This window comes from Pogonomyrmex barbatus, unplaced genomic scaffold (assembly GCF_055798465.1).
Source record: "Pogonomyrmex barbatus isolate J1 unplaced genomic scaffold, ASM5579846v1 scaffold12, whole genome shotgun sequence".
In the NCBI taxonomy this organism is placed as follows: Eukaryota; Metazoa; Arthropoda; class Insecta; order Hymenoptera; family Formicidae; genus Pogonomyrmex; species Pogonomyrmex barbatus.
In genome coordinates, this window is record NW_028297108.1 from 2568787 (window position 1) to 2594789 (window position 26003).

A 26003-nucleotide genomic window follows, 5' to 3' on the forward strand; every position below is an offset into this window, starting at 1 on the left:
TTATGAAATAATACGAACAAGTTTGTAAAAGATAAAAAATGTGTTAACAAAATATACTTTAAATAATAAATTATTGTCTATATATATATTTTCTTATTGTGTACAATCACATAAATTTCATGTATTTGTAAAAATAATTAAAATTATAGCCATGAATAAAAACTTTAATATTAATAATTTTATGCGTACTACTTTTTAAAATAATCAATACTTAATCGTCACTTATAACTTAACTGTGTGCTTATATGTATGGCCTACATTATATTTAAACAAATTTACACATATTTGTTGCTTTATTTGATATTTTTAAGTCTAAAATTATATAAATATATTTTTCTGTCTTAGTTTGATTATCTCAATACAATAGTATATGATTTTCAAAGTAATATTAACAAAGAAAATTTCAATCGCATGATATCATTTTTATTACAATTTAAAATTAGATACTTGAATTTTTCGTAAAAAAATATAAAGTGGTCACAATAATGTCGACGTAGTTGCTAAACTTGATTTTTCGATCAAAACGAGTTCTAAGAAATAATATGATATTGGTACAATAACAATAAGCAAAAACATCGTTATAAATTTTAATAAAAATGAAAATAAGAGCATTTAATGAATATACTAATAGGACTACTATTCTTCTTTCAAAACTGGTCGACAAAGCATCAACACTAAATATTCATGGCTGAAATGCTCGCCAAACGGTATCGGATGACGCACTAAATGCGTATGTGCATATAATAAATTACAGATGAGAGTTTATGTACAATTTTCTCTTTCTGTATTGTCTTTTACTTGCATTATACATTTACACAATAAAATGCGTTAGAATACATTGTGAAATGACATTAAGATGTTTTAATTAAATTTAATTGATTATCATTATTCTAAGAAGTACACTTTCTTACTTTTACTATATCGTAGAATTTTCTTTTTATAACATCTATCAACAAATTAATTTTTTTATTTTAAAAAATATGTATTTAAAAATTTATACTTATTTAATATCTTTTTATAGCTATTATTTTCTATCACAAATATTTACAAATGTTCTTAAAAAGTAATAAAATAATTTATTTTAAAAAAATTTGCCATATAAGATATTTAATAATTTATGTAATTATTAAATTATTTGAATAACATTAAAAACAAGATAAAAAAAATAAAAAATAAAATACTCTTTTCAATAATGCAAAAATTTATAGAGATATAGATGATAATATCGAAACAACTATTTGGATATAATAATTTCTCATCGTGGCCCTGATGACGGTCAATGAACAGTCACCCATGATTCGACCCTGAACATGAACGTGAACTGGTCAGGTACCGGCCAGCCAGCTATACCCGCCTTCCCTTCCGGAATAGCAATTACCTCTTCGACCTCTCAGTCCTCCATAGTCAGCGTAGGACGCCGGCGATAGTCGTTCTCAGTCAGGGACATGTCCATGACTCGTTCCTGACGGTGCCCGTGGTGGCAATTTTTTCACCCAAATATCCGAAAAATCTGAATTAAAGTTTGAAGTGTATAATTATTGGTGCAATAAGTTATTCTCCGATTGCAGAACATGAAGTCTTTACGTTACGTTATTTTATTATTCATTCTATTTTCAGCAACGAAAAAATGTCAGGTAAGATAAATTTTCTTTGTAAATATTTTCTTATTAATTTTCTTATCAATAATATATGCATAAATGTCTCTCGGAGAAGATGTATTTGTTAAAACATTTTCTAAAATGAATAATGAAATGTTTAAGTTTTTATAAAATGTATAATTTTAGTATTTTTAATTTCATTATAAAATAAATAAAAATTTAGAAACTTATCAATAAAGTAATTACAAATAAAATAACCAAAATTACCAATATAAAATAACAAAAAAATACAAATTATATTACAAAGTAGAAAAAAATTATATACATGATTAAATTATAAAAATAATCTTTTTTCAAAATTACAAGACTTATACACTATTACAACTTAGAATTAAGTTTATATTTTTTACTGTTTTAAAAGTTTTAATTAATCTGTAAAATAAGTTTATAACTTACATTTAAACTAAGATTTATGTAAAATAAATATTTTTTGTAAAAATATAATTATATAAACTGTATAGCTATATTAAATAATGCGATTCTAATCTGTTTTGATTTTAGGCTGGTATATTTAACGAGAAAACGAAAAACTTTTTTGGACTTTTTGGTAATAAACCACCTTATTCCAACGATTCACCTGCGCCTTGCTACTGTAGTAAGTAACTTAAATATACATTTTTTGCTAAATTTTATTTTTAGTAATCATAGCGTTAAAGACAGTGTAAAAAAAAAATATATCACATACATTGCAATCTAGGTTGTGGGTTACGAAACGAAGAAAGTCGTATAGTTGGAGGTCAAACGACAAGTATGAATGAATTTCCATGGATGGCTAGATTATCGTATCTAAACAAGTTTTATTGCGGAGGTACACTTATAAATGATCGCTACGTACTTACAGCAGCTCACTGTGTAAAGGGGTAGGTATAACTTGTCTATCGTATATTTAAAATAAAAATAAAATTAATATATTAAAATCTGATCTCTAATATTTTTAATTTTTTTTTATATAATTTTCATTACTAAAATTTTTATTAATGTTAGTCATTGTGTTACTCACACAATACACATACAAATATTTTTAATATTTTAACAGAAAGATTATTAATAGTATAATAAAAATAAAATCTAAACGTAATAATGATCGAAAATAATAATATATAAATCTCTAACGAAAGATATATCCTTTATCTCCTTGACATATATAATTGTTTTGACATTAAAAATTTACGCGCACTTAAAACAAAGTCTTTTCCATGAATTAGTATAACTGTAAGTATAAAATCGCTACTTAATCGCTCTGTTGACATCATCTACCAGATACGCAAACAAGTCAAACTTCATATTTGCATCCTTGATTAATGTCATGCTATAAGGAAAATATTTAATGCCGTTAATCCTTCTATCTTGAAGAAAAGAAATGCTAAATTATTTCACTATTGACAATTATAATTCTTAATTATGTACATATTATGAAAAGAATTTATTACCTTAAAGTTGGTTATGTATGTTTATATATCAATTAATTTTAATCAATAGATTTAAAATATATTTATGTAGCATTTATCAAATACATTATATTTTGCGCACATAGATGATACTTTTCTTAATATTATAATTCATAAATTATTAATAAATTTATTAGTAATAAATTAGTAATAAATTTATTAGTAATAAAATTTCTAAATAATTAATTAAAAATGTATTACATTTTACTGTTGATTAAAAAATTTTAGAGCACATTTAATTAAATTGATATAAAAAAGTTGTCAACATTATTAAAGAAATTAAGTTCAGAAAGAGAGAACTTTTTTCTTCATTGCAAGATTCATTCATTTTAACCGTTTCCTCCATTACAATTTCATTCACCAGGCGAATGTGATCAGTTCTTCTAGTCTTATTTTCAGATTCATGTGGTTCATGATCAAAATTACTTTCGGGGAACACGACAGATGTACCGAAAAAGGAGTAGAAACTAGATATGTGGTGCGTGTTATGACCGGTGAATTTAGCTTCTTGAATTTCGAGAATGACATCGCGCTGCTCCGTCTTAATGAAAGAGTGCCATTAAGTGATACGATAAGACCAATATGCTTACCATCAATGTTGGGTAAGTACATTGTTTTATAAAAATGTGCTAAAATGTTAATAATAATATCTGATAAAATATTTTTGAAAATTGAAAAATTGGATTATTATATGAAAGTATCATTTCTTTACGACATAATTATAATGTATAATAAAAACATACTTATACAAATACATAAAAGAATTAATAATAATATAATAATATAATAATAACAATAATAATATGTAAGATGTTAAAATCTTTATTTTAAAGTGTTAATTTCCATGTTTAATGGACAAATTCGTAATAAATTTTAATAAAAAAGTATTACTTCAAACTAATATATAACGAGTGCGTTATCAATATGTGTTTTAAATACATATTATTCACAATTTTGCCTGATTAACATTAAAAATAACGTAACCAAAATTATTAATTTTGGCTAGTGTGTTTTTACATTATAAAGCATAATATTGGACAGTATTGCGCGATCTGCAACTGATCGTTATGTTTATTATGCGACGAATTATGCAACAGCAAAGTCATAAATTAGTCAATATACGGGTACCTACTCTCAGTTGAAATATATATTGTCGTGGTGCATATATAACTGCGTAATAATGAAGATTTCTCTCTAAAATCGAGGACTTGAATTAGCATTTTGTATGCACGCAATAATCTTTCCTGAATTTATTAAGCAGGATAACATGACATACTTATATAGCCTGTTTATTGGCAATATATAATATATTCGCATTAATAATACACATATACAATGAATTAATATTCAACAATTTTTTAATATCATTTGGTTTATATTCTTTTTAATGTGAAGTTGATTATTTATAAGATCCGATTAATGACTTATTGATATATTAATATTATATTATATTATATTATTATTTTATTTATTTTTGACTAGAAAATTTAACTTTGACTAGATAAAAGAACTGTTAAATATTTTTCTATTTTAATTAAATACTTTACTAATTATTTACATAGAATTGTTGTTAATTATCTTGCGTAATTAATTATTTGACATATAATAAAGAATTACTTTTTAGATAACGATTACGCAGGAATAAACGCAATCGTATCAGGTTGGGGTACATTGAAAGAAGATGGCAAACCATCCTGCCTGCTCCAGGAAGTCGAAGTTCCAGTCATGAGTCTTCAGGCTTGTCGCAATACTAGCTACAGTGCTCGAATGATTTCAGATAATATGTTATGTGCGGGTTATATTGAAGGACAAAAAGATTCATGTCAGGTAATTCTTATTTATAATAATTTATATATAATAAATTTAAAAAAAATTTAACGATAAAAGCAAGAAAATTATTAAAAGATAAGATGTATATATCTTACAATTCTTACAATACATTAGTGTTATAATATTGTGTCAATAAATTTAGTTTAAAAACGTATTTAACTAAAAACCTTTTATGTTAAATATTATTGAATTGGGCAAGAGAAATCTTTTGAATTACAGGGTGACAGTGGTGGACCTTTGATAACAGAACGTGAAGATAAGAAATATGAATTGATCGGTATTGTATCGTGGGGCAACGGATGTGCAAGACCTGGTTATCCAGGTGTATATACGAGAGTTACGCGATATATGGATTGGATTTTAAAAAATTCGAAGGATGGCTGTTTTTGCGAACATAATTGATCATTATAATCATCTGACAATTCTTAATGAAAGACATGAAAAAGAGCAAAAAATGATTTTTATATATTATTGTATAAACAATTTTCTTGAATTTTTGTGCTATGTTTTCTTCAAATCCATATGCTATATCCGTGATGATGTTTTTTATGCACAATTTATAGACTTACAAACTTGGAACAATGTTGCACCTGATTATCAGATATTTCGATAAAAATCGACTAAATCGAATAATCTTAATTTTTATATAATATTATTTTTATTTTGTCTATTAGATTTATTGTTGTTATATCTCTGGTTCAGCAATATGGCAACAATAAATAAATAAATAATGAAAATATTTTAAAACGAAAAATGGAGATGATACATCACGATATTTGTCAAATATGCAGAAATAATATTATACTGTGCAATATTTATTATATAATCTTCTTTGCCATTACTGAAATAGCCAAAGGCTAAAATACTCAATTTTGTTGCCAAGGAATTTGACTATAGTGAGATTGAGATTATAGATTTAAGCTACCAGTGTCATATCTTTTTTTAGAAAATGTTTATTGTAATAATACTTTATACACAGAAATGTAATAAATATTTGCACAAATTACCTTGAAAACGGTTTATATATGATTGTATATAATTGTTTTATAGTGTGCAATGTGTAAAATAATTTTCTATAAAATTATTAAGATTATTATGCGGTAATTAAAATCCTTTATGTATTGTATATATCATAGAACAATTATAGAACAATTATATACTTCAATATATAATCATATGTTTTAGTTATTTTTACAATTTCATTTTCTAAAGAATTTTTTTATAATACCAAATATAGCTAAAAATAAACAATTTTTAATTTTAATAAAAGAATTTATAAAATTAAATAGTAGGAATTATTTTAAATATGTAGACTTGCATTATTTTTGTATTGTATTGTATTTTATAAAAATTTATGCTTAAATTTCAAATGTTAAAAATGCTAAATTTAATTTAGTTAATATTAAGGGACGTACTGATTGCGATGTCGAGAAACACATAACGGGACTGGCAGACCGGTTATTGAGCAGCATCTCTACCAAAAGGAGTTAAAAAAACGAAATAAATTCTACAACGGTAGAATCCGTAAAGGCGAACTTGAGCGTAAAACATACGGGATATGTTCAGTTTACATTCTTGAGAGTATCCCAGGATGCGGGCGATGATAGTCCCGCTATACGACACAAACCAGTTGTTTAAGTGAGACCAGTATCGTCTCGACTACCGACGGAAAAGTCATGAAGCTGCAAGACTATGTCAGATATCTCATTTGTATCTTAGTAGTGAATTTTGGAACAATTAATTGCAATCAAAAGGGCATCGATAATTCCGTAAGCATTTCCATATTAATCCTGCTGCTATTTTCTGCCGTAGTAGCCTATTTTTTTAAATTGTTATACATACCTATGAATCATATATTTGACATAAATGGTAAATATCCAAATCTTTTTTTATATCAATGTCTCACTATACTATTATTTTTTATAAGATTGCAATGCTGTTTATTGTTTTTTTTTACATTTTCCTGTTTTTAAAGAAATTTAGAAAATTTGATAAAATTGAAAATTATTATTTGAATAATATCAAGAAATTCTTTTAAAAGTATGAAAAATATATTTGTTAACCAGAATCAGGATCAGATTGAATATAGACATAAACGCGGTGTCTTGGATCTTTTTTTTGGAAGATTCCGAACCTGTGGTGCTTGCTGTAAGTAATGTTAATACATACGTATATATAATTCAATAAATTGCATTATATAAGTTTAATCAATGAAAAACTTAAAAAACATTAGAAAATTTAGAATAGAAAATAATTTGTACTTTTATCTTTATATACTATGCGACATGTTTATTAAGTGTGTCTTTTCAGTAATTACAAAGATTAAACAGTACTGTCAGATTATTATATCTAATTTATCTTAATTTTTCTTAATTTCTAATTTATCTTAATTTATCTTAATTTTTATTATAAATATTATCTTAATTTTGCCATTTCATAATTATTTTTTATAATTTTCAATTTGTATTATACTATCATACAAAATATGTTAAATATATTTTAAAATTATAATTCGAAAATTTTATGACAGTTTATAGCTATATTGCGTTATAAAACTAACTATTAGAAGCATTAATGTTGTGCGCCCGCATTTACAGAAAAACATCGTAATATGCGTTTCATCATGTCTATTTTATTTTTTTGCAAAATAATGTGGTTGAGTTTTGTTAACTGTAAACTGTAAGTAAAAAGATATGTTTCTTAAATATTACGAAAAAATGTGATTATTAAATTTAACGCACTCATTAATGCTCTTAATTATATGTTAAACATTATAATATATTTTATCAAAAATATTATTTCTATAAATTTACACAATTTTTTTTTATCATATATATTTAATCTTAATTATTGTACATCTGACAAAATATTGTCTTGACTTTTATATATTTTCAGTATGTGGTCGATCAAATCGTAAAACAGCACGATTAATAGGTGGTGAATATGCAGAATCGCATGAATTTCCCTGGCTCGCAAATATTTACATAAAGTCTGAATTACTAATTAGTGGAGCATTGATAAATGATCGTTATGTCTTAACAGCGGCTAGTCAACTTGTCGGGTTAGTATAGAATATTTCAATATTGTTGTTAAATATAATTATATCTTAATGTAAAATAATAGTAGAGAACACTAATTAAAGAATATAATAAAGAATATAGTCAATATTTTTTTGACAGAGCAACAGCACATGAAATAAAAATATCATTGGGAGAACACGATCGATGTACTTTGGATATCTCGTCGGTAAATGTCAGCATCGAAGCTGTGACTTTGCATCCGGAATTCAATCCAGAGTCAGATGCTCATGATCTAGCTCTAATTCGTTTGAGTCGACCAACTAAATTCGAAAAAAGAATATCTCCAGTATGCCTACCCAATCCAGGTTGTTTCTCATAACTTTTTTTATCACAAGTTTACCGAATAACGATAATAAGCTGCAGAATCTGAATCTAATCTTATGAATTCTAGGCTCAACTTATCTCGGTCAAGTTGGAACTTTAGTAGGATGGAGCACGTACAAAGATATGGGTGACGTTCGAGCATGCAGACCTCGAAAATTAGGCCTTCCTATTCTCGGATACAATGAATGTATTAAATCAGGAATAGACCCAATACGTCTCAACAATGATTACGGATGCGTCGGGATTGTGGGAACAAATTCTTTGATATGTGCGGTAAGTGAATTGTATGCACATCATATTCTAATTTTGTAATACAACCAGTAAATAATGGCATTCATAAATTTACAAAATGTATTTTAAGTATATTAAAAAAACTTTTAGAATGAAGTAAAGCTAACTTATCTTAACTTTAGGATATAGGATTTTTATCAAAAATTATACATTATATGTATTTAATATCATAAATTTATAGGATGATCTCGGATCTCCTTTGCAATACCGATCATATAGCGGAATTTACGATCTTATTGGTAAATATCATTATTTGTATATTCATCATATTTAAAATTTATTTAAATTACATTAAAATTAATTTAATATTTAAGTAATTACAAATATCTGCAATTCAAATTTTTATTAATAAAAAATAAAATTATCTAATAAAGCGTAATAAACATCAATTCATTTTTATCTTATAATCTTACATCTGTAAATTATTAATTCTTAAAATCAAATTATCAAAATGCATTTATATTAAACATTTTATAGGAATTATTCCAAGCATAAATAAGTGTGACGATACTCCTAGGCCAACTGTTTTTACAAGAGTGGGACCACATCTCGACTGGATATTACAACATACTAAAGATGCATGCTATTGTACAAAATAATACAGATACAAACTTTTAATGACATTATAAAAACATTATTGCATATATTAATACTTTATTGTAGTTACTATTTTTGTTACTAAATAATGTAACTTAATTACTTTTCAAAAAGCATGTAAAACAACTGTAAATATCATAACGCACTTTATAATTTTTTTTATCATCAACACATATTAATATAATATATAATACATACATGTAAAAATATAAAAATACATGTAAAAATATAAAATTGTAATATACTAATATGTGTTATATGTAATTTATAAAATAAAGATATTTTTATTGCACTATAAAATATAAAATAAAAACTCTGGCGTGTTTATTAAAAATCACATGAAGTTATCAACATTCATTAAAATATTTTGAATCTAAAATATTCATTACATTTTAATGGAAAAAACTTTTCTAACTTAATATTCTTACTTAGTATTATCTTATCTAAAAATTGTTAGTCGGATAAACCACATCCGTTATCCACACATTGGAATATTAGATACTAAAATTCTTACTTATTAAATGCAGTCAGTTCAGTAAAATACGCCTTCCATAAAAGTGCAAAGTTTTTCTTTAATGTTACAGATGCATTACTTTATATTAATTAATTTATCGTGTCTAATATTTGGACATGTTAATACGTTATCGTGGTATGAACAAGTGCATGGACATAATATATCTCATGAAAGACCTGATCACACACATTGTGGTAAAATTAATTTTAGACAATTCCAAACTTATGTAAATCATGAAAAAAGTAACAATAAAATTCTTAAATTAACTACTAAATTCTTAAATTAAGTACCTTAATAAATTAAATTATAAATTATCTTCATTTTTATAAAAATTGTTAACAAATATTCTGTATATTTTTGTATATTTTATATATATTTATAAAAATTAAAATAAAGTAAATAAACCATGCTTCAAACATTATACGATTCTAATATAAAAAGTTAAAATTAATAAATTAAAAAAATATAAAATTAAATATATAATATAAACTGCCATCAAAGTATTCTCTTTATTTTTATGATTATTGTGTTCTAGAATGCGGAAAAAAAAATATATTTTTATCGTCCAGAATAATTGGAGGACGAGAAGTTTTTGAAAATGAATTTCCTTGGATGGCTGGTATTATAAGCGTCAATAGGTCACGAATAATCTGTGGTGCATCAATTATAAACGATCGTTATGTAATAACAGCAGCCCATTGTACTGTTTATGGGTATTTACTAATTATAATACATAAAATCAATATTTTTCACAGCAATTAATTTTTAAATTGAGCAACATGTAGTTATTAAATTATCATATAAATTGCAACATAATTTTGCAAAGTAAATAATATATTGAGTAACATATTAAATCTACATATTGTACAATAATCGTAAAAATTATAAGAATATAACTTTGTATTATTTTTAAAATAAAATTAAAATTCATATTTAACAATTTAAAAGAAATAATAAGTAAATAATAAGTAAATATTTAAATATCGGTAATATGTAATATTAAGAAAATTACATTACATGGTAAAAAATATATGCATAGATCTATTATTCTTATAAATTTATTAATCTTTTAGATAAAGAATTTGATAATTTTTTAATACAATATTATTTAAAATTTTTCATATAATAACGAATATATATAGATTATAAATTTATAAGAAAAATGTGTATAGTTATATTTGTATAGTTATATTCATAGTTTCAGCATGAATGATATGAAAGTATCGGTTGGTGTTCATAATTCGTGCAAATGGGATGCAAGAAATATAATCTTTTCTGTTGAGGACACTTTTCCACATCCAAATTATAATAGAGAAACACATTTCGCCGATATCATGCTAGTCAAATTGGTTATGAGTATTACCTTTAACAAATTTGTCAGACCAATTTGCTTACCAAAATTTGGTAATTAACACAATCATATTATATATAAAATGATAAATAAACATTCAATAAAATAATTAATAATCGTTTTTCTTTATAAAGGATTTGATGCGGTAGTTCGATATGGAGGACAGTCCGTATCTGCACTTGGCTGGGGATTCTCAGAAAACCATTTTTTATTTAATAAGGAATGTGGTTTGCGTATTGTAGATTTAACATTGTTTAAGCGATCGGAATGTCCTACTGATGTCTCAACTTTATTATGTGCAGGATATAAAGAATCATCGCGCGGTACTTGTGGGGTATTTAAAAATTTATAAAATATTTTTTTTAGTTCAATATCTATCTTTGTCTTAACATGATAATATATACATATCTCTCTCTCTCTCTCTCTCTCTCTCTCTCTCTCTCTCTCTTTCTCTCTTTCTTTCTAATATATTTACATAATTTAGGGTGATAGCGGTGGCCCTCTTCAAATACTTAATGAAGATTATAAGTACGTCTTGATAGGTAAGTTATAACCTACATAATAATTTTACGACTAATTACAAAAATTAATAACATTTATTTTGTAGGGATTACTTCAAACGGACTACTATGTGCTGATGTTAATTATCCAGATTTTTATACAGATGTTACACAAATGGTTTCATGGATATTGAAAATTACAAAACACAATTCTAAATATTGCTGGCACTGATAAAGCTGAATTAGTATTTCTAAGTATAATCAAATAATTATTATGTTTAAAAATTTATTACATAGACGCACATACGCGCACACATCTATTTCCCTCCCCCTCTCTCCACAAAGAGATTTAATCAAATTTGTCATTTGTTATAAATTATTACATAAATGTCTTTAAAAATTTTTTAATGTCTAATGCAAACATTCATGATTTTCTCACGACGTTGAACGTTTATCAGTTATTGTACCACATAAACCTCGTTGGCCGCATTGTCCATACATCGTAAACTATAATACTCAACTACGTTTGACCGTCGTGGTTCACGATACGGTGCCTGCAAAGCCAATATTAATCCATATCTAAATCAAGGCAAGAAAATAGCAACTCACCAATAAACCTTCAATTATCTTTAATGGCTATAATACTTACACTAAAATTGCACACACAGCAATAATGATGCTATTAAAATTGTAATATTATTTATCCTGTTATATAATATAATACTACAATTACTCATAAAATTACTATTACTAACCTGCAATTACTAATCTTATATATACTTGCTATAAATTAAACAAGACAATTATTTTCTATCATCTTTTTATGAACGTAAGTTTCCAAATCATCTTCTTTCTTTTTTGTTCGCTGACTATAGACACAATTGCTATAGGAAATCCTTATAAGAATTTATTGCCCATATATCATTTTAACACCTTTCCCACCTTTCCGAAAGTAACTTATAACACTTTTGAAGTGAAGAAGAGCAGTGACCCACAAAATCTGCCGACCCATCTTCAACAGGATAAGATACATTCTTCATATGGGAAGCAAGATAAAATATAGCAGTGAAATATATAAAAATATCGATTAATTATAAAAATATATTGTATAAAAAATTTAATTTAAATTTGTTAATAAATATAAAATGTTTTTTTCGATTTTTGCAAAATTTTTTGTAACAATTTTTTTTTTTTAAAGCCTGTATGTATAATATCTTTCATATAATTTCATTAATTCCATAAAGATTATTGCGAAATCTATTTTGATTTTACAATTAAATCGTTACGTAGCATTCGTATAATAATCAATACGTATTAAATTCATAGAGATTATTTCTCTATTGCGTATTTCATATTGTGCATTCGTTAGAATTTGCCATCCAAGCATTAATGAAAATAGCAATTTATAGGTACACGCTTCTCGAGATATGAAACACCGGCGAGGTGATACGCTCAGCAATGCTGTAGCATCGAAATTGATTACCACGTCTGTTATTCACGACTTGATATAGAACAGAGTGTTCTTTGTATTGTGCTCAGTAATCGTTACGCTCCGTTTTTAGAAGGTGAAATTTCAACAGAAGTTGTGCATTATGAAGCCATATCTATCTCTGGTGACCGTGATCAACATCCTCTTGATCCTAGACGTTCGTTGAAAGAGTAATTAAACGAAATTATCACAAGGACAAATTGAAATGGAACGTGACTGATAATCCACGACTTACTGAATAATTGCACTGTACTCATTTTCAGGAGGCATGCGCGCAAATACACCGCCTACATCTACAAGTAAATCCAGATTGCGGTAAATTGTATTAAAATTATGCACATATATGCGTTTGATTGAAAATTTGTTCACATAAAAAGCGAATAAGACACACGGCGAATAAGAAACACATTAAATAACTTTTATTATAAAATATCTTGAAATACTAAAATTATTTGTAAATACTAATTTTCAATTCAATTAATTTTTTATTATAATAGTAAAACGTACAAGTATACAAGTTGTGAATAAAGTATGTATTATAAAAAAAAAATAAACTTTTAATAAACTTTTTAAAAAAATCTATGAAGAAATAATATGAAATATGTATTGTATGTGTAGTATGTATTGTATAACATTATGTAACATTATATGTGTATATAAAACATTATAAACGCTTCATATGCATATATACATATAAAATTTTAGTTTATCAAACTTTTTTTATAGAATGTGGAGAATCAGGAGGGATATCAAATCGTATTGTCGGCGGAAAAATAACGATTCCGCATATATTTCCTTGGGTCGTAGCAATTTTTTACAAAAATAAGCTTCATTGTGGAGGCACATTAATTAATAACCAATACGTATTAACAGCTGGACATTGCATTAGATGGTATCTTATCAAATCTCTTTTGAAAAGATCGTAAATGTTTTCAATATCAAATGGAATATTAATATTATGTAATAAAAGTTTAATATATAAATGATATATCATACACGCACACACGCACACGCGCGCGCGCACACACACACACACACACACACACACACACACACACACACACACACACACACGCACGCACGCACGCACGCACACACGCACGCACGCACGCACACACGCACGCACGCACGCACACACACACACACACACACACACACACACACACACACACACACACACACACACACACACACACACACACATATATATATGTATAAAATTCATTTAGTAAATTACTAAAAGACATTTGTCAAATATAATATAATTACAATTTTATTTTACAATTTCAAAAATATTAGAACATACAACAGTATACACATAATTAGCAAAAATGAATAAATAAATCTGTTATGTATATTTTTATTATCACATACATACTTTTCATGGTAAGAGTAATTATATACTTTTTATGGTAAGAGTGATTATATATAAATAATAAATATAAAATATTTTCTTACGAATTGCATAGGGTAGATTATGCCGATCTTTCAGTCGGCTTAGGTATGCACGATATCAAAAATCCAAACGAGGGATACATAGCTGAAATTGATGAAATAATTTTACATGAAGATTTTGAGAGTGATGAGCTTCATGATGTAAATGATATTGCCTTGATACGACTGCAGCATCCAGTCGAAATCGACGAAAATGTAAAACCTGCATGTCTTCCTCATAAAGGTTAATTATAGCTTATAGTTTTTTCATAATCTTTAAAATGTTAAATTAAGTTTAAATGAAATTAAATGAAATAAAAATATTTAAACAAGATTAAAATTTTAATTAAAAATATTTCTTTTGTGTTTTTATGTATATTTTTAAGACATTTTAAGACATTTTTAAATATTAAAACAGATATAAATATAAATATAAATAAAATTTTCAATAATAGATTCTGATTACACGGGAAAATATGTTAAAGTTACTGGATGGGGACGTGTACATATAAGAGGGGAACCTTCCCAATTTTTGCGTCAAGCCACCTTGAAAGTAATGTCTTTTGAAGTATGTAAAAATACTTCATTTGGAGAGCATCTCACAGAATCGATGATGTGTGCTTATAATGATAATACTGATGCATGTCAGGTATTATTTATACCACGTTTAATTAGTTCAATCCTCTAATTTATACTTTAAGATCAATATAATATTGTAAATTATTTTCTGTACCATTAAAGATATTAACTTTTTATGTTTTTTTTTACTATATATATAAAAATTTGTATTGGCTAAACAATTTATAAAATATTATATTAGATATTATTTATTAACAAGTACATACATGTTAATTATGGAAAATATTAATAATATAAAAATATTTATATTAATAATATAAAAATAATAATAATAATAACAATATAAAGTAATATTAAAATTTCAGGGTGACAGTGGCGGACCTCTTCTAAACCAAAGAACGGATGGAAAATATGAAATAATCGGTAAGAATATTATAACACTTTTTTTACATAAGTTCTACAGAGAAAAAGGCATAATAAATATTTTTGAAATAAATATATATTTTATTATATAATATTTTTGAAATAGTATATATTTTAAATACTTTAGACAACATGTATACATGGAAGCATTTAACGTTAACTTATACACGCACACTTTCTAATCAAAGTTTTCTTAATATTAAAAAAATACATTTTTTTGTTTTTAAATACTCAATATTAGATTTTTTTTGCCATTTCATTTCAACAGGTATAGTTTCGTGGGGTGTCGGTTGTGCTGATCCTGGAATTCCAGGAGTATATGTAAAAAATACAGATTATCTAAACTGGATTAAATATCACAGCAGAGACGGTATTTATTGCGTAGATAGATAAACTTCATGTAACAAATACATGTAACAATAGAAAAGAATAAATGTAAATTTAACATTAAACTATAAACAGCTTCAATAAATAATCTTAACAGCTTATGAAATATATTCAAATTATAAATCTTATCAAAAATCATTATTTATTACTAAAATGATTGTTTCCAATTCATTATACGAATATTATTATCTATTTACCGACTCACAAATACAATTGATGTGCAATCCAGTAATTCCTTAAAATACGATAAGTTCAATATCATTAAATCACGTAAGCAATACCATAGTATGAATATTTCACTAGGGATATGAACATAATCTGCAACAATCACGATTCTTTCTACATCGTTAACAAATCATAGTAGGCATTTTCAATTTTATTTTATCATCCATACAATTCATTTTTATTGGCGATAACTTTAATCGTTTGATGAACAATCAAAACTAATAAAAGTACATATCAACATTATTATAGTCAATAGTGATATTATTATTTCAAAAGAAATAAAAGTAATATGTAGCAGATTATTCTTATCTATCATATGAAGATTGAGTAATGTTTTCGAAATCCTGTATATATATATATATATATATATTTTTTTTTTTAAATTAAACTCTAATTTAATATGTAATTTAATTGTATTTAAAAAATTTTAAACAATACAGAGATAATTATATATCTAAAAAGATATACATGTATTCTTATTTTAAATCATTATTTTAAATCATATATACTATATATACATTATACATTTTACACACACGCATATATATATATATATATATATATATATATATACATAATTTAAATTAATATGTAAATTATTGTTTTATTATGATGATAATAAATGAAATAGATTAGAATTAAAATTATATATTTTTGAAAAAAATAATTAGGTACTTAGATAAAGTACTTCTTTTAATTAAAAATCTACCACATATAAATTTATTATCTGTTATATTTCATACATATACATTATTATACAATAAATTCTATACATTACATTAGAAATTTTATGTAAAGATTTACAAGATTAGCAGTAAATTTTAATTGAATACAATGGACGGTTTTCTTTTTCTTTATGTTAGAAGATATAATAAATTAAAATATATATAAATAGATATAGAAATTAAAATAAAATTTAAAATATTTAATATGTATATTAATTCAAATTATAATAAAAATTTTAAATATAATATAAATCTCACAAAAAACCAAATTCAATATTATTAGACAAACTTAATTAAATAATGAAAATATTGTAGGAATAAAATAAAAAAATATCAAATAATTATATGTAGAAGAAGAACATTTATATATAGTAAATAATAGACAATAATTTAACAATAAAATAATACTAACCAAAATTCATTGGACAAAACACCGCTTTATATAACAATACAAAAATTAAAAATAAATAATATATTTATAGATTAAATAATATATTTCAATTTAACGATTGATTATTAAAATAAAAAATACTCAATAATAATTAACAATAATATTTAACAGAATCTCTGAAAAAAAATGTTTGTTGCAAAAATGTGCCTCAAAAAAGACAAAAATAATTTTGTTATAACTTGGAACAGAATCAGAACAAAAACCAAGAGAATTTGGTTATTTCATTGTGTTCAATTGTTATGGAAGACAAAATGATGTATAGCATTTTCAGCGATGTAATGCATATTTTTACACGCGTAGTCATTTAATATATCAACAATATTTTTCTGAAGTATCTGTGTGCCAAAATTAAAATTGTTTTTAAACATCTCAATTTGACTAAGGTTTTTTGTGAAATCTTATGAAATTTTTTAAATATAAACTAAGAAAACATTAATAAAAAATTAAATATATGTATAATTATACTATCAAAAATATGTAACTTGACAGTGTAGTGTGTCATAGCCTAATATTAAATTACTTACTAAATAAGAATAAAATATAAATATATTGCGATATCATACTACATCAAATGCTTATCTATATAAATAATTAAGTAATTAATAAATTGACTGATCATTCATGTCAAAGATTAACCATATTTACTCATAATTAACTATATTAGTTTTTTTATAAATTATTAAACGCATAATATACATGTCTTTTTTTATAGAACAGAATGTAAACATTTATGGCTAACACTTCGTTAAAAAATGAAAAATGTAATATATTATATATAAACAAAAATTAAAATGTTTGTTAACTTTTCAATGCGTTAATACTCAAGTAATCAAATTTGTCTATAGTAAAAATTTTTCATATATAATTATATATAATTATATATTATATGTAAAGCGTCATATGTATGTTTATATAAAAATATATAAATTATATATGGAAAATATTTTATCAGGTATCAAAAACAGATTCCTGCAAAACCTATTTTCTTAATAAAAAGGTTTAGTATATTCAAAATATAATGTCATTGACAAAATGTTGCAAAACTATAGCAGAAATTATTATATAACTGCAGATTAATGACAAAATAAAATAGATTTTAAAGTATCAGTTATATAATTTTACATGTAATTGATTGGCAGAAATAAAACAGAATTTGTATTTGATAAAGCCTACTTGATTTCTACAGCTAATCTGTTGTCAACTTATCTCTGATAACTTTAAATTTTGTCAAGTATGAACTTAATGTGGACACAATTGATGCCCACTCATTAGCAATTTCAGATGGAACTTCTTACTAATATCTGTGCGCCGACATACTGCGAACAATTTACTTATAAATTGTAATAAAATAAGCCATAAATTATATATTAACTTGATGTAATATAAAATAAAATATAATTATTATTCAACAGATACTAGCAACAGATACTATCCATAAATTTTGAAATTGAAATGATAGATCATTTCAATTCCAAAATACATAAAACTTTTAAAAAATTAAATAATACTATACTATAAATGTGTTTAAATAGAAAATATATTACACTTGTTATATAATACAGAGATTATAAAATTTCTGATACTCTACTCGCATTAATATATGACATGAGTAACATTAGCATTACATTGAGACGTAACGGCTTCTTCAAGTGTACAGTCCAGTTTTCGATAGTTGGCTGTACTCGGTCGTCGTCTACTACGATTACTTCTTGATCTTCGACCTTCTAATACAATAGCAAATATCTAAAAGTAAAAAAAATACTTTACATATAGACATTAGGAATATAAATATCAAATTAATATGCAAAATTACCTTTTGTTTATTATGATAACCTACATATCCAGCAAGACATGCCAAAGTGATTATAGTCAAATATGTAAAGAAATGAGAATCATCTTCCGTTCTTATATTAGAGTATTCCGATAACCTAGCATTATTCTTTTGTTCAAATGTTTCTTGCACATTCCCATTTTGATTTCCTTTCACAGAAAATGTATGTATAGATATATAATATGACATAATAATTAAATAATACAAAATTTATTTTTATTAAACATTCTTACCTATATCTACTGGATGTTGATTTGTATCATCTACATCTGAAAATTATATATAATGTTTACATATATTTATATGTACATATACATGCGTAGAAATAAAAATTATGCAAAATGTATAATAATGTATTTAAAATATATAAAATATATGTAAAAAATACTTTATAATATAAATAAATACAATTTAAATTTTGTGTTTTTTGTACAACAAAATGTTTTAAAATATAAAATTTTAGAATATAAAATTATATAAAAATATACAGTAACATTCCAATTTTTTCTTAATACCTTTATTCATATTTATTAAAAAAAATAGATTAGACATAGCAAATACACATTTATAAACATTAATACACACATTACAAATATATATTCATAAGCATTAATACCATCCATATTATTTTCCATATCTTCCTCTGGATTCTCAGCATCATAATGATCTTGTGTATTTTCTGATAATGTACTAGTTTTTAAATCTTCAATATCTTGTTCTTTATTTAATTTTTCTGTATTTTCTTCATTTACAACCTTTTTATGGGATATATTATCCATAGGATTTTTTATTGATGTAGATAATAAATCATTGCTTGCCAGGAAATTTTTAGTGGATTCTGTAATGTCAGGATTAGTTTCAAGTTTAATGTCACCAATATCTTTATTTTCTTCTAATACTGAAGATGCTGATTTATGAGCCTGTGATTCAGTAATATTTTTTTTCTTCTGGATATTATTTAGTTTTCCAGTATCAGATTTTACTTCTCCAGATTTTACATCTGGAATTGATACATTGTTAAGTATATGTGAATTATCTTTAACCTTATTAATGTTAGAATTTTCTGTACTTCTCTCTCTATCCTCATCTTTAAATTCTTTTGCTTGTGGTACTGTTTTAGATTTATTTGATATTTTAATATTAATTGTTTCATCCTTTGATTGATCAGTCATAGATGGTTTATCAGATGATGTCAAATCATATTTTTCTATTTTGTTTGCTTTTTGAATATTGTCAATGCTTTTAATCCAAGCAAATACTGCACATAGTGGATGAAATTTATCTTCAAAATCAAAACATATTTTCATACATTTATGAGGTATACTAAGATTTTTGACCAATGGTCCCCAAAGTAAACTTGTCTCCTTATATACTGATGTAAATCCTTGTAGATTATTACAAAATTCTTTTTGATTTTTATCTTCACTAGGATATTTCACCACATATTTCTCCACATATGCATCGAATGTTGCTGTACTATTGAGAGAAATTTGTAAACGACTAGAATATTCACAAATCTTATATGCAGTATCATAAACTCCTACACATAGAAAATTACTTAAGGTGTCTGGGTGTTTATAGTTCCAAGTAGTATTAGGATATGCCATGGAGGCACAAAGTTTTATGTAATCTGATTCATATAAAATTTTGGATGTCGGACATAACTTCGTGTCATTCTTTATGATATCTATGACGCTAGGTTTCATTGGTGCGCTTTTCACTCCCGTGAAAAAAACAAATAGGATAAAACAGTTTGGCATAATGCAAAATAAATGAGCGTAACGATTTCCCATTATTTCTTTTTTTTTTTTTTTCAAAATCTCTCAGCTTCTATTATATGAATTAGAAAACCCACTATTATTCTATCGATTAACGAACATAATTTTATTTTATTGACTTCAATTCTAGTGGATACTAATCATTTCTTCAAAAAATCTCAAGTCTCTATTCTTACTCACTACAATTAGTGTTGTTCTAAGAATAAAATACGTCGTATGAATTACTTTTGTCTATCATAACCTCTCCAATTCGATATTCTCAGATTTTGCCAGTAGCACAAGATGCTCGACATATAATGTTCACCAAATCAAGTTTAATTTTGTTGCCGACATACATCACGCCATCTGAGGGATTCGTACAATTTCATAACATAAATTTACCAACAGTGAATAAGTTTCTAATTTATCATACAGTAATAGCAATATACAGGGTGAATTTTAATAAATAATTCAACCACTGACGAGATACTGTTAAAGACGATCGATCTTATGGGAGTTAACATGATTGCTAAACGGGTCCAGGGATAATTGAAGAATAATGATATTAACGGTTATGACAAATTTAATTTTAAATTAATAGTTTTTTTTATGAACTTTTCATTTGTAAAAGGAACTATTAATTTAAAATTAAATCCGTCATAATAATAGTAATAAATAAACGTTATTATCCTTCCTTTGTTATTCTCAGTCAAAATGGTCGATAATATCAACGTTCTTCAATTATTGCCGGGCCCCTTTGGTGATGACACTACTCTCGTAAGACTGACTGTCTTTAACAGTACGTCGTTGGTATTTTAATGTAGCAATTTTGATAACAATCACACTATATTATATATGTATACAATACAATATAATTACAATATATACTTTAAAATATATATTAGTATTATTTGATCTATTAATATTATATTGGTTTAATAAAGTTATTAATAATTTAGCATTTATTTATTATATATAAAAAATTACTAAATTTAATCTTTAAATTTAATTTGGAAAAGAGAGAAGTTAATGTTTTTTCATAATTATGAAAAAGACTACGAGGATCTAAAAGTAGTTAAAAGCTCTCGATATTGTCGATTATCGGTATAATTTTTCAATAGTCAAGATAAGTATATTCAAAATAAATAACTTAATTATAATAAATTATTAAATTTATTATTATTACAAATGCTTTCAAAATATAATCATGCACTCTTATGGCACAATAATATAGTACGTATTATTATTATTTGTATTATTTGTTGCAAAATTAGTTTTTTTTTATGATTACTTTTACATGGAGCAAACAAGATAGCAATAAAAATAGACAGCAATAAAAATAGAAATGTAAAATAAAATAAAATATTATAAATATACAAACTCGTCAAAAAAAAATTAAATATAATGTTTATGCAATATTATTATTTAATAATGTTAAGTAAAATAAATAATAATTTACATATTGTTGTCCGGTGCAAGAAAGTAGACATAATGAGTTTACTCATTCGTAAAAGTAGTGAATAAACAATTAAAACGAAGATTTATTATAGAATCTCGCAAACCGATCTTTACAAAGTGAAGCTTCTCGGAAGTTTTTAAAAATCAGACATATAATTTTCATTGAAGCTGAAATAAACAGCCGGACGAAGAGGTAATTGAGATTACACGAAATATCATGAATTACTACAAACGACTAAAAATTGTGATCTATTGATGGTTCTTCTGTCCTGGGATCTAGACGATTTCCTGTGCTGATATAATTACATTGAGAGATAAGTTAAGAGTACTAAACAGATTAAAAGCTGCTAATGCAACTTCTAAAGAAATCGATATCGTGAGAAATAAATTTTCTGCGATAAGAGGTAAGTGGTTTAGTTTAGGTGTGAGAAGATTTATTAACTGATTAAATTTGTGAAACTTTTAATTTACATAATATAACTCATCAATGTGTTTCTTCAAAAACTTATACGTAAACATAATTCTATTAAATAAACAAACATACAACTAATATGTACATGGGAAGAATACTTTTGTTGGCAAATTTAAAAATTTGGCTAGATACAGATCTGAAAACGATTTTGGTGGATTTTCAAAATTATTATATACAATGTTCAAATTGATTGTTAGAAGCTCAAACATTTTTGTAGTATTATCATCATATTTAAGTGTTCTAATAATTTTAAATAATTTTGATAGACCAACAAAATTATTTTCAGATCTGTATCTGATCAAATTTTTAGATTTGCCAGCAAAAGTGTTCTTTCCGTGTAATCATGTTAATAAATACATTATAATTTAATCTATAATTAAAATTAATGTGCATAAAAATTCAGTAAAAATTTTATTTTAAGCATAATAATACAAATAATTAAAAAATTATATATTAGAAATATAATTAAAAAAATAATTTTACATAATGGTCTGACATAATTAGTTTATCCAGTTTAGGTTATCGTTATTACTTTTTTTCACGTTTATTGTAGAAAAACTATCAGAATAATTAAGCAATAGTCCATGTATTAATGATAATGATGAAGTCTCTTCTTTTTACTTTAATAGATTCATACTTATTATAGGTTTTTTTCTTTGGTTCTTCCCAGGGAATTAAATTAAAAACCAAAAAATAAAGAGAAGATATTTTGACAAAGGGCAAATTTATCGACTAAATATTACAAAATGTACGCAAACTATTAGGAGAATTCAACTCTCAAACAATAGCAGCAAATATTCAACTGGATAAAAAAATGAGCAGCATTATAAATTCGCGCAGCAGTATATGATATATAACACTTATGTATAAGATGTAAATCGGCAAAAGTCCTTGAACTAGGATTATCTCCTTTGAAATTAAACTCCACCTGTGGCCAGGAAACCATGGAGAAATTTGCACAGAAGTATGTGAAGATCGCGTCACTAATGATTCTGGCGGTTGAGAACAAAATTACTAAGTTGGAGATGTACGAGCAGAAGGAAGGTCCGGTATGCTCTCTGACCAACCAAAAGGTATGGAAGGTGTTTCCCACGAAGGACAAATGAGATTTGGGACTGTGGCTTCTGCTACGATCGATGGTGGATTGGTCGATTGATCGTTTATCTCTGTGAGTATTCTGGAAAAGGTGGGCTCAATCAAGAATCGTTCCTTTACGTTTCCTTTACTTTTTCTTGTATTGATAGCATACAAAACAATATCCCAATGTTACAAAGATATACTTTAACTCCTCCGCAATAGCTCTTATACTACTACTATAGCTATTTGTCATATCTGACATACTAGAAACCTGACCCATAGAGACGAAGATAGGATATACCGATAGTGACCTGTCAATCGCACGGCAACGGTAGTCCTGGTGTTACAATATTGTTGTCGGATCGAAGAGTCGTTGATTATTTACGACCCTATTGTATGCCGGATTTTGCGATGAATTTTATTTTCTTTGCTCTAAATTCATATTTGACCTGCACGAATTGATTTCTTGTTTATACATGAACATCTCATTTTCCATTTGACACATGCTAAATATTCGTAAATCATTAAAAATCACACACTTGTATTAATAACACGCATTTAATTAAGCAAAAAGTATGTAGCTATAAATTTAAATAAACATGGAAAAAGATTAAATATTAAAAACGTGTATAATAAAATTTTACTATAATTTGAAGTTGCACCTTTCGTAACTAAATATTTCTAAATCTTGATACTTTCTCTGATTTGCATTTAAATATCTTATCGGCAATAATAAATTAAACATTTTGGACATAAATACAGTAAATAATAAATACAGTATGTTGTATATGTACAGTTGTACGTATGTATCACTGTTATTAAAAATCTAAAATCTATAATAATATATACGTCATATAGAATTCTACTATAATTTAAATAATCACGCAGACTAACAACAAGTATGCTTAAAATACGTTAAAATTTTATATTTTACAAAAAATACTTGCGATGAAATAAAAAGGAAGTTACAAAGGATATATAAAAATTTGCCGTGAATAAAATTATTACAGATATGCACGCTTGAATTCTAAACTTATCAAATACAAAGTAAACTTATGTTATAACATATCTTTCTATGTACGTACAACTGCCTGCCTCGATAAGCCTCGAACTTATTGATTTTTATGACCGCTTATAGACTATTTTACACGATATTAGTTATACACTGTGTCATTTTAATAATATATCTAATTGTTGATGTAAATTATTTCTAAGAAATTAAAATTTTGATCGAGATCATTATTAAATTTATTAAATCTGTTTTGCAAATTACGATTCATCACTAAAGTTAAAATAATTCCTATCGAATAATCGGTTTATTAAACAAACGAAAGTCCCGAGAAGCTCATTCCGTTCTTTCTTGACATAATAGAGATCTTGTAGCTCAGCATGTCCCTTGGGTTCAGTACCAATCCCGTTCAACAAAGCCCTGGGAATGAACTCACCTACCTCAACGACATATCCGCGATACAACGCAGTTCTGAGTGCGTTCTTTCTTACGTTTCTTCGTGACCAAGTCCAAAATGCCCCTTGAGAATATCACTTACTGAATGCGTGAGTGAATTTTCTTTATTTAATGTTATCCAGCTTAATCTGATCAAGCTTGTCAAATGTAAAGAAAATTATAAGCAAAATATTAGCAACAATAATGCTAATACCTAGATAAGGATAAAAAATAAATTTAAAAGAGAAATCTTAATTTATCTAAATTAAATTTTTAAATTAATTTTGTAGTATATCATTAATCATTTTTAATTTAAAAAAAATTCAATCTCCATAATAGATACAAGTAAAATTATATCAAAATTTACAATAAATATATATCAAATTATTTTTAAAAATGTTATTCACAATTATGGATATTAATAATGTAATAAAAAATGAATCTCCATAATCTAATCTAAACATGCTAAAATTAATTTTTTTTGTGTTTTGAATTGACAAATTATTTTTTTTTAATAATTTATTGTCGCGTTTTAATTAAATTTGAGAATTACAAAATTCTGCGGTATGTATGTATGTATTTATTTAAATGAAGAGCAAAATTATAAAGAGTACATATCACATGACGATAGAGTTAAACGTAATACAGTAACATTTTT

The 26003-nt window shown here is 25.3% G+C and overlaps 5 protein-coding genes and 1 long non-coding RNA gene across 10 annotated transcripts; 4 read left to right on the top strand and 2 right to left on the bottom strand.

Annotated features, from left to right (window-relative positions):
• The first annotated feature begins 1360 nt into the window (after positions 1–1360).
• On the top strand, positions 1361–5942 carry LOC105430643 (trypsin-1). 2 transcript variants are annotated; one of them, XM_011644301.3, is made up of 6 exons: positions 1361–1634; positions 2160–2253; positions 2356–2518; positions 3494–3708; positions 4731–4933; positions 5156–5942. In XM_011644301.3, the coding sequence occupies exons 1-6, from the start codon at positions 1572–1574 to the stop codon at positions 5336–5338; spliced, it is 921 nt and encodes a 306-aa protein (XP_011642603.1). In that variant the 5' UTR covers positions 1361–1571; the 3' UTR covers positions 5339–5942. The 2 variants fall into 2 exon arrangements, with proteins under 2 accessions (XP_011642603.1, XP_011642612.1); XM_011644310.3 differs by having other exon boundaries at positions 3506–3708.
• Positions 5943–6492: 550 nt separating this feature from the next.
• On the top strand, positions 6493–9541 carry LOC105430687 (proclotting enzyme). Its single transcript, XM_089071943.1, has 7 exons — positions 6493–6705; positions 7003–7084; positions 7832–7997; positions 8116–8321; positions 8408–8613; positions 8813–8870; positions 9109–9541. Exons 1-7 carry the CDS (start codon positions 6613–6615, stop codon positions 9228–9230), a joined length of 933 nt encoding a protein of 310 aa, XP_088928069.1. The 5' UTR covers positions 6493–6612; the 3' UTR covers positions 9231–9541.
• A 75-nt stretch (positions 9542–9616) lies between these two features.
• On the top strand, positions 9617–12325 carry LOC105430655 (clotting factor G beta subunit-like). 2 transcript variants are annotated; one of them, XM_089071945.1, is made up of 6 exons: positions 9617–9936; positions 10278–10455; positions 10941–11146; positions 11228–11427; positions 11578–11635; positions 11701–12325. In XM_089071945.1, the coding sequence occupies exons 1-6, from the start codon at positions 9804–9806 to the stop codon at positions 11823–11825; spliced, it is 900 nt and encodes a 299-aa protein (XP_088928071.1). In that variant the 5' UTR covers positions 9617–9803; the 3' UTR covers positions 11826–12325. The 2 variants fall into 2 exon arrangements, with proteins under 2 accessions (XP_088928071.1, XP_088928072.1); XM_089071946.1 differs by lacking the exon at positions 10278–10455.
• Positions 12326–12688: 363 nt separating this feature from the next.
• On the top strand, positions 12689–15919 carry LOC105430677 (chymotrypsin-like elastase family member 2A). Of its 2 annotated transcripts, XM_089071948.1 has the most exons (7): positions 12689–13239; positions 13349–13397; positions 13809–13974; positions 14552–14760; positions 14972–15165; positions 15461–15518; positions 15787–15919. In XM_089071948.1, the coding sequence occupies exons 1-7, from the start codon at positions 13186–13188 to the stop codon at positions 15909–15911; spliced, it is 855 nt and encodes a 284-aa protein (XP_088928074.1). In that variant the 5' UTR covers positions 12689–13185; the 3' UTR covers positions 15912–15919. The 2 variants fall into 2 exon arrangements, with proteins under 2 accessions (XP_088928074.1, XP_088928073.1); XM_089071947.1 differs by having other exon boundaries at positions 12689–13381.
• A 2906-nt stretch (positions 15920–18825) lies between these two features.
• Positions 18826–21228, bottom strand: LOC105430628 (uncharacterized). 2 transcript variants are annotated; one of them, XM_011644290.3, is made up of 5 exons: positions 20207–21228; positions 19754–20137; positions 19371–19406; positions 19120–19286; positions 18826–19049 (listed from the first exon to the last, which is right to left on the bottom strand). In XM_011644290.3, exons 1-5 carry the CDS (start codon positions 20928–20930, stop codon positions 18900–18902), a joined length of 1461 nt encoding a protein of 486 aa, XP_011642592.2. In that variant the 5' UTR covers positions 20931–21228; the 3' UTR covers positions 18826–18899. The 2 variants fall into 2 exon arrangements, with proteins under 2 accessions (XP_011642592.2, XP_011642584.2); XM_011644282.3 differs by having other exon boundaries at positions 19754–21228.
• Positions 21229–23222: 1994 nt separating this feature from the next.
• Positions 23223–24152, bottom strand: LOC148937654 (uncharacterized). Its single transcript, XR_016138127.1, has 2 exons — positions 23892–24152; positions 23223–23816 (listed from the first exon to the last, which is right to left on the bottom strand). It is a non-coding gene; the product is annotated as an uncharacterized LOC148937654 (long non-coding RNA).
• Between the last annotated feature and the right edge of the window lie 1851 nt (positions 24153–26003).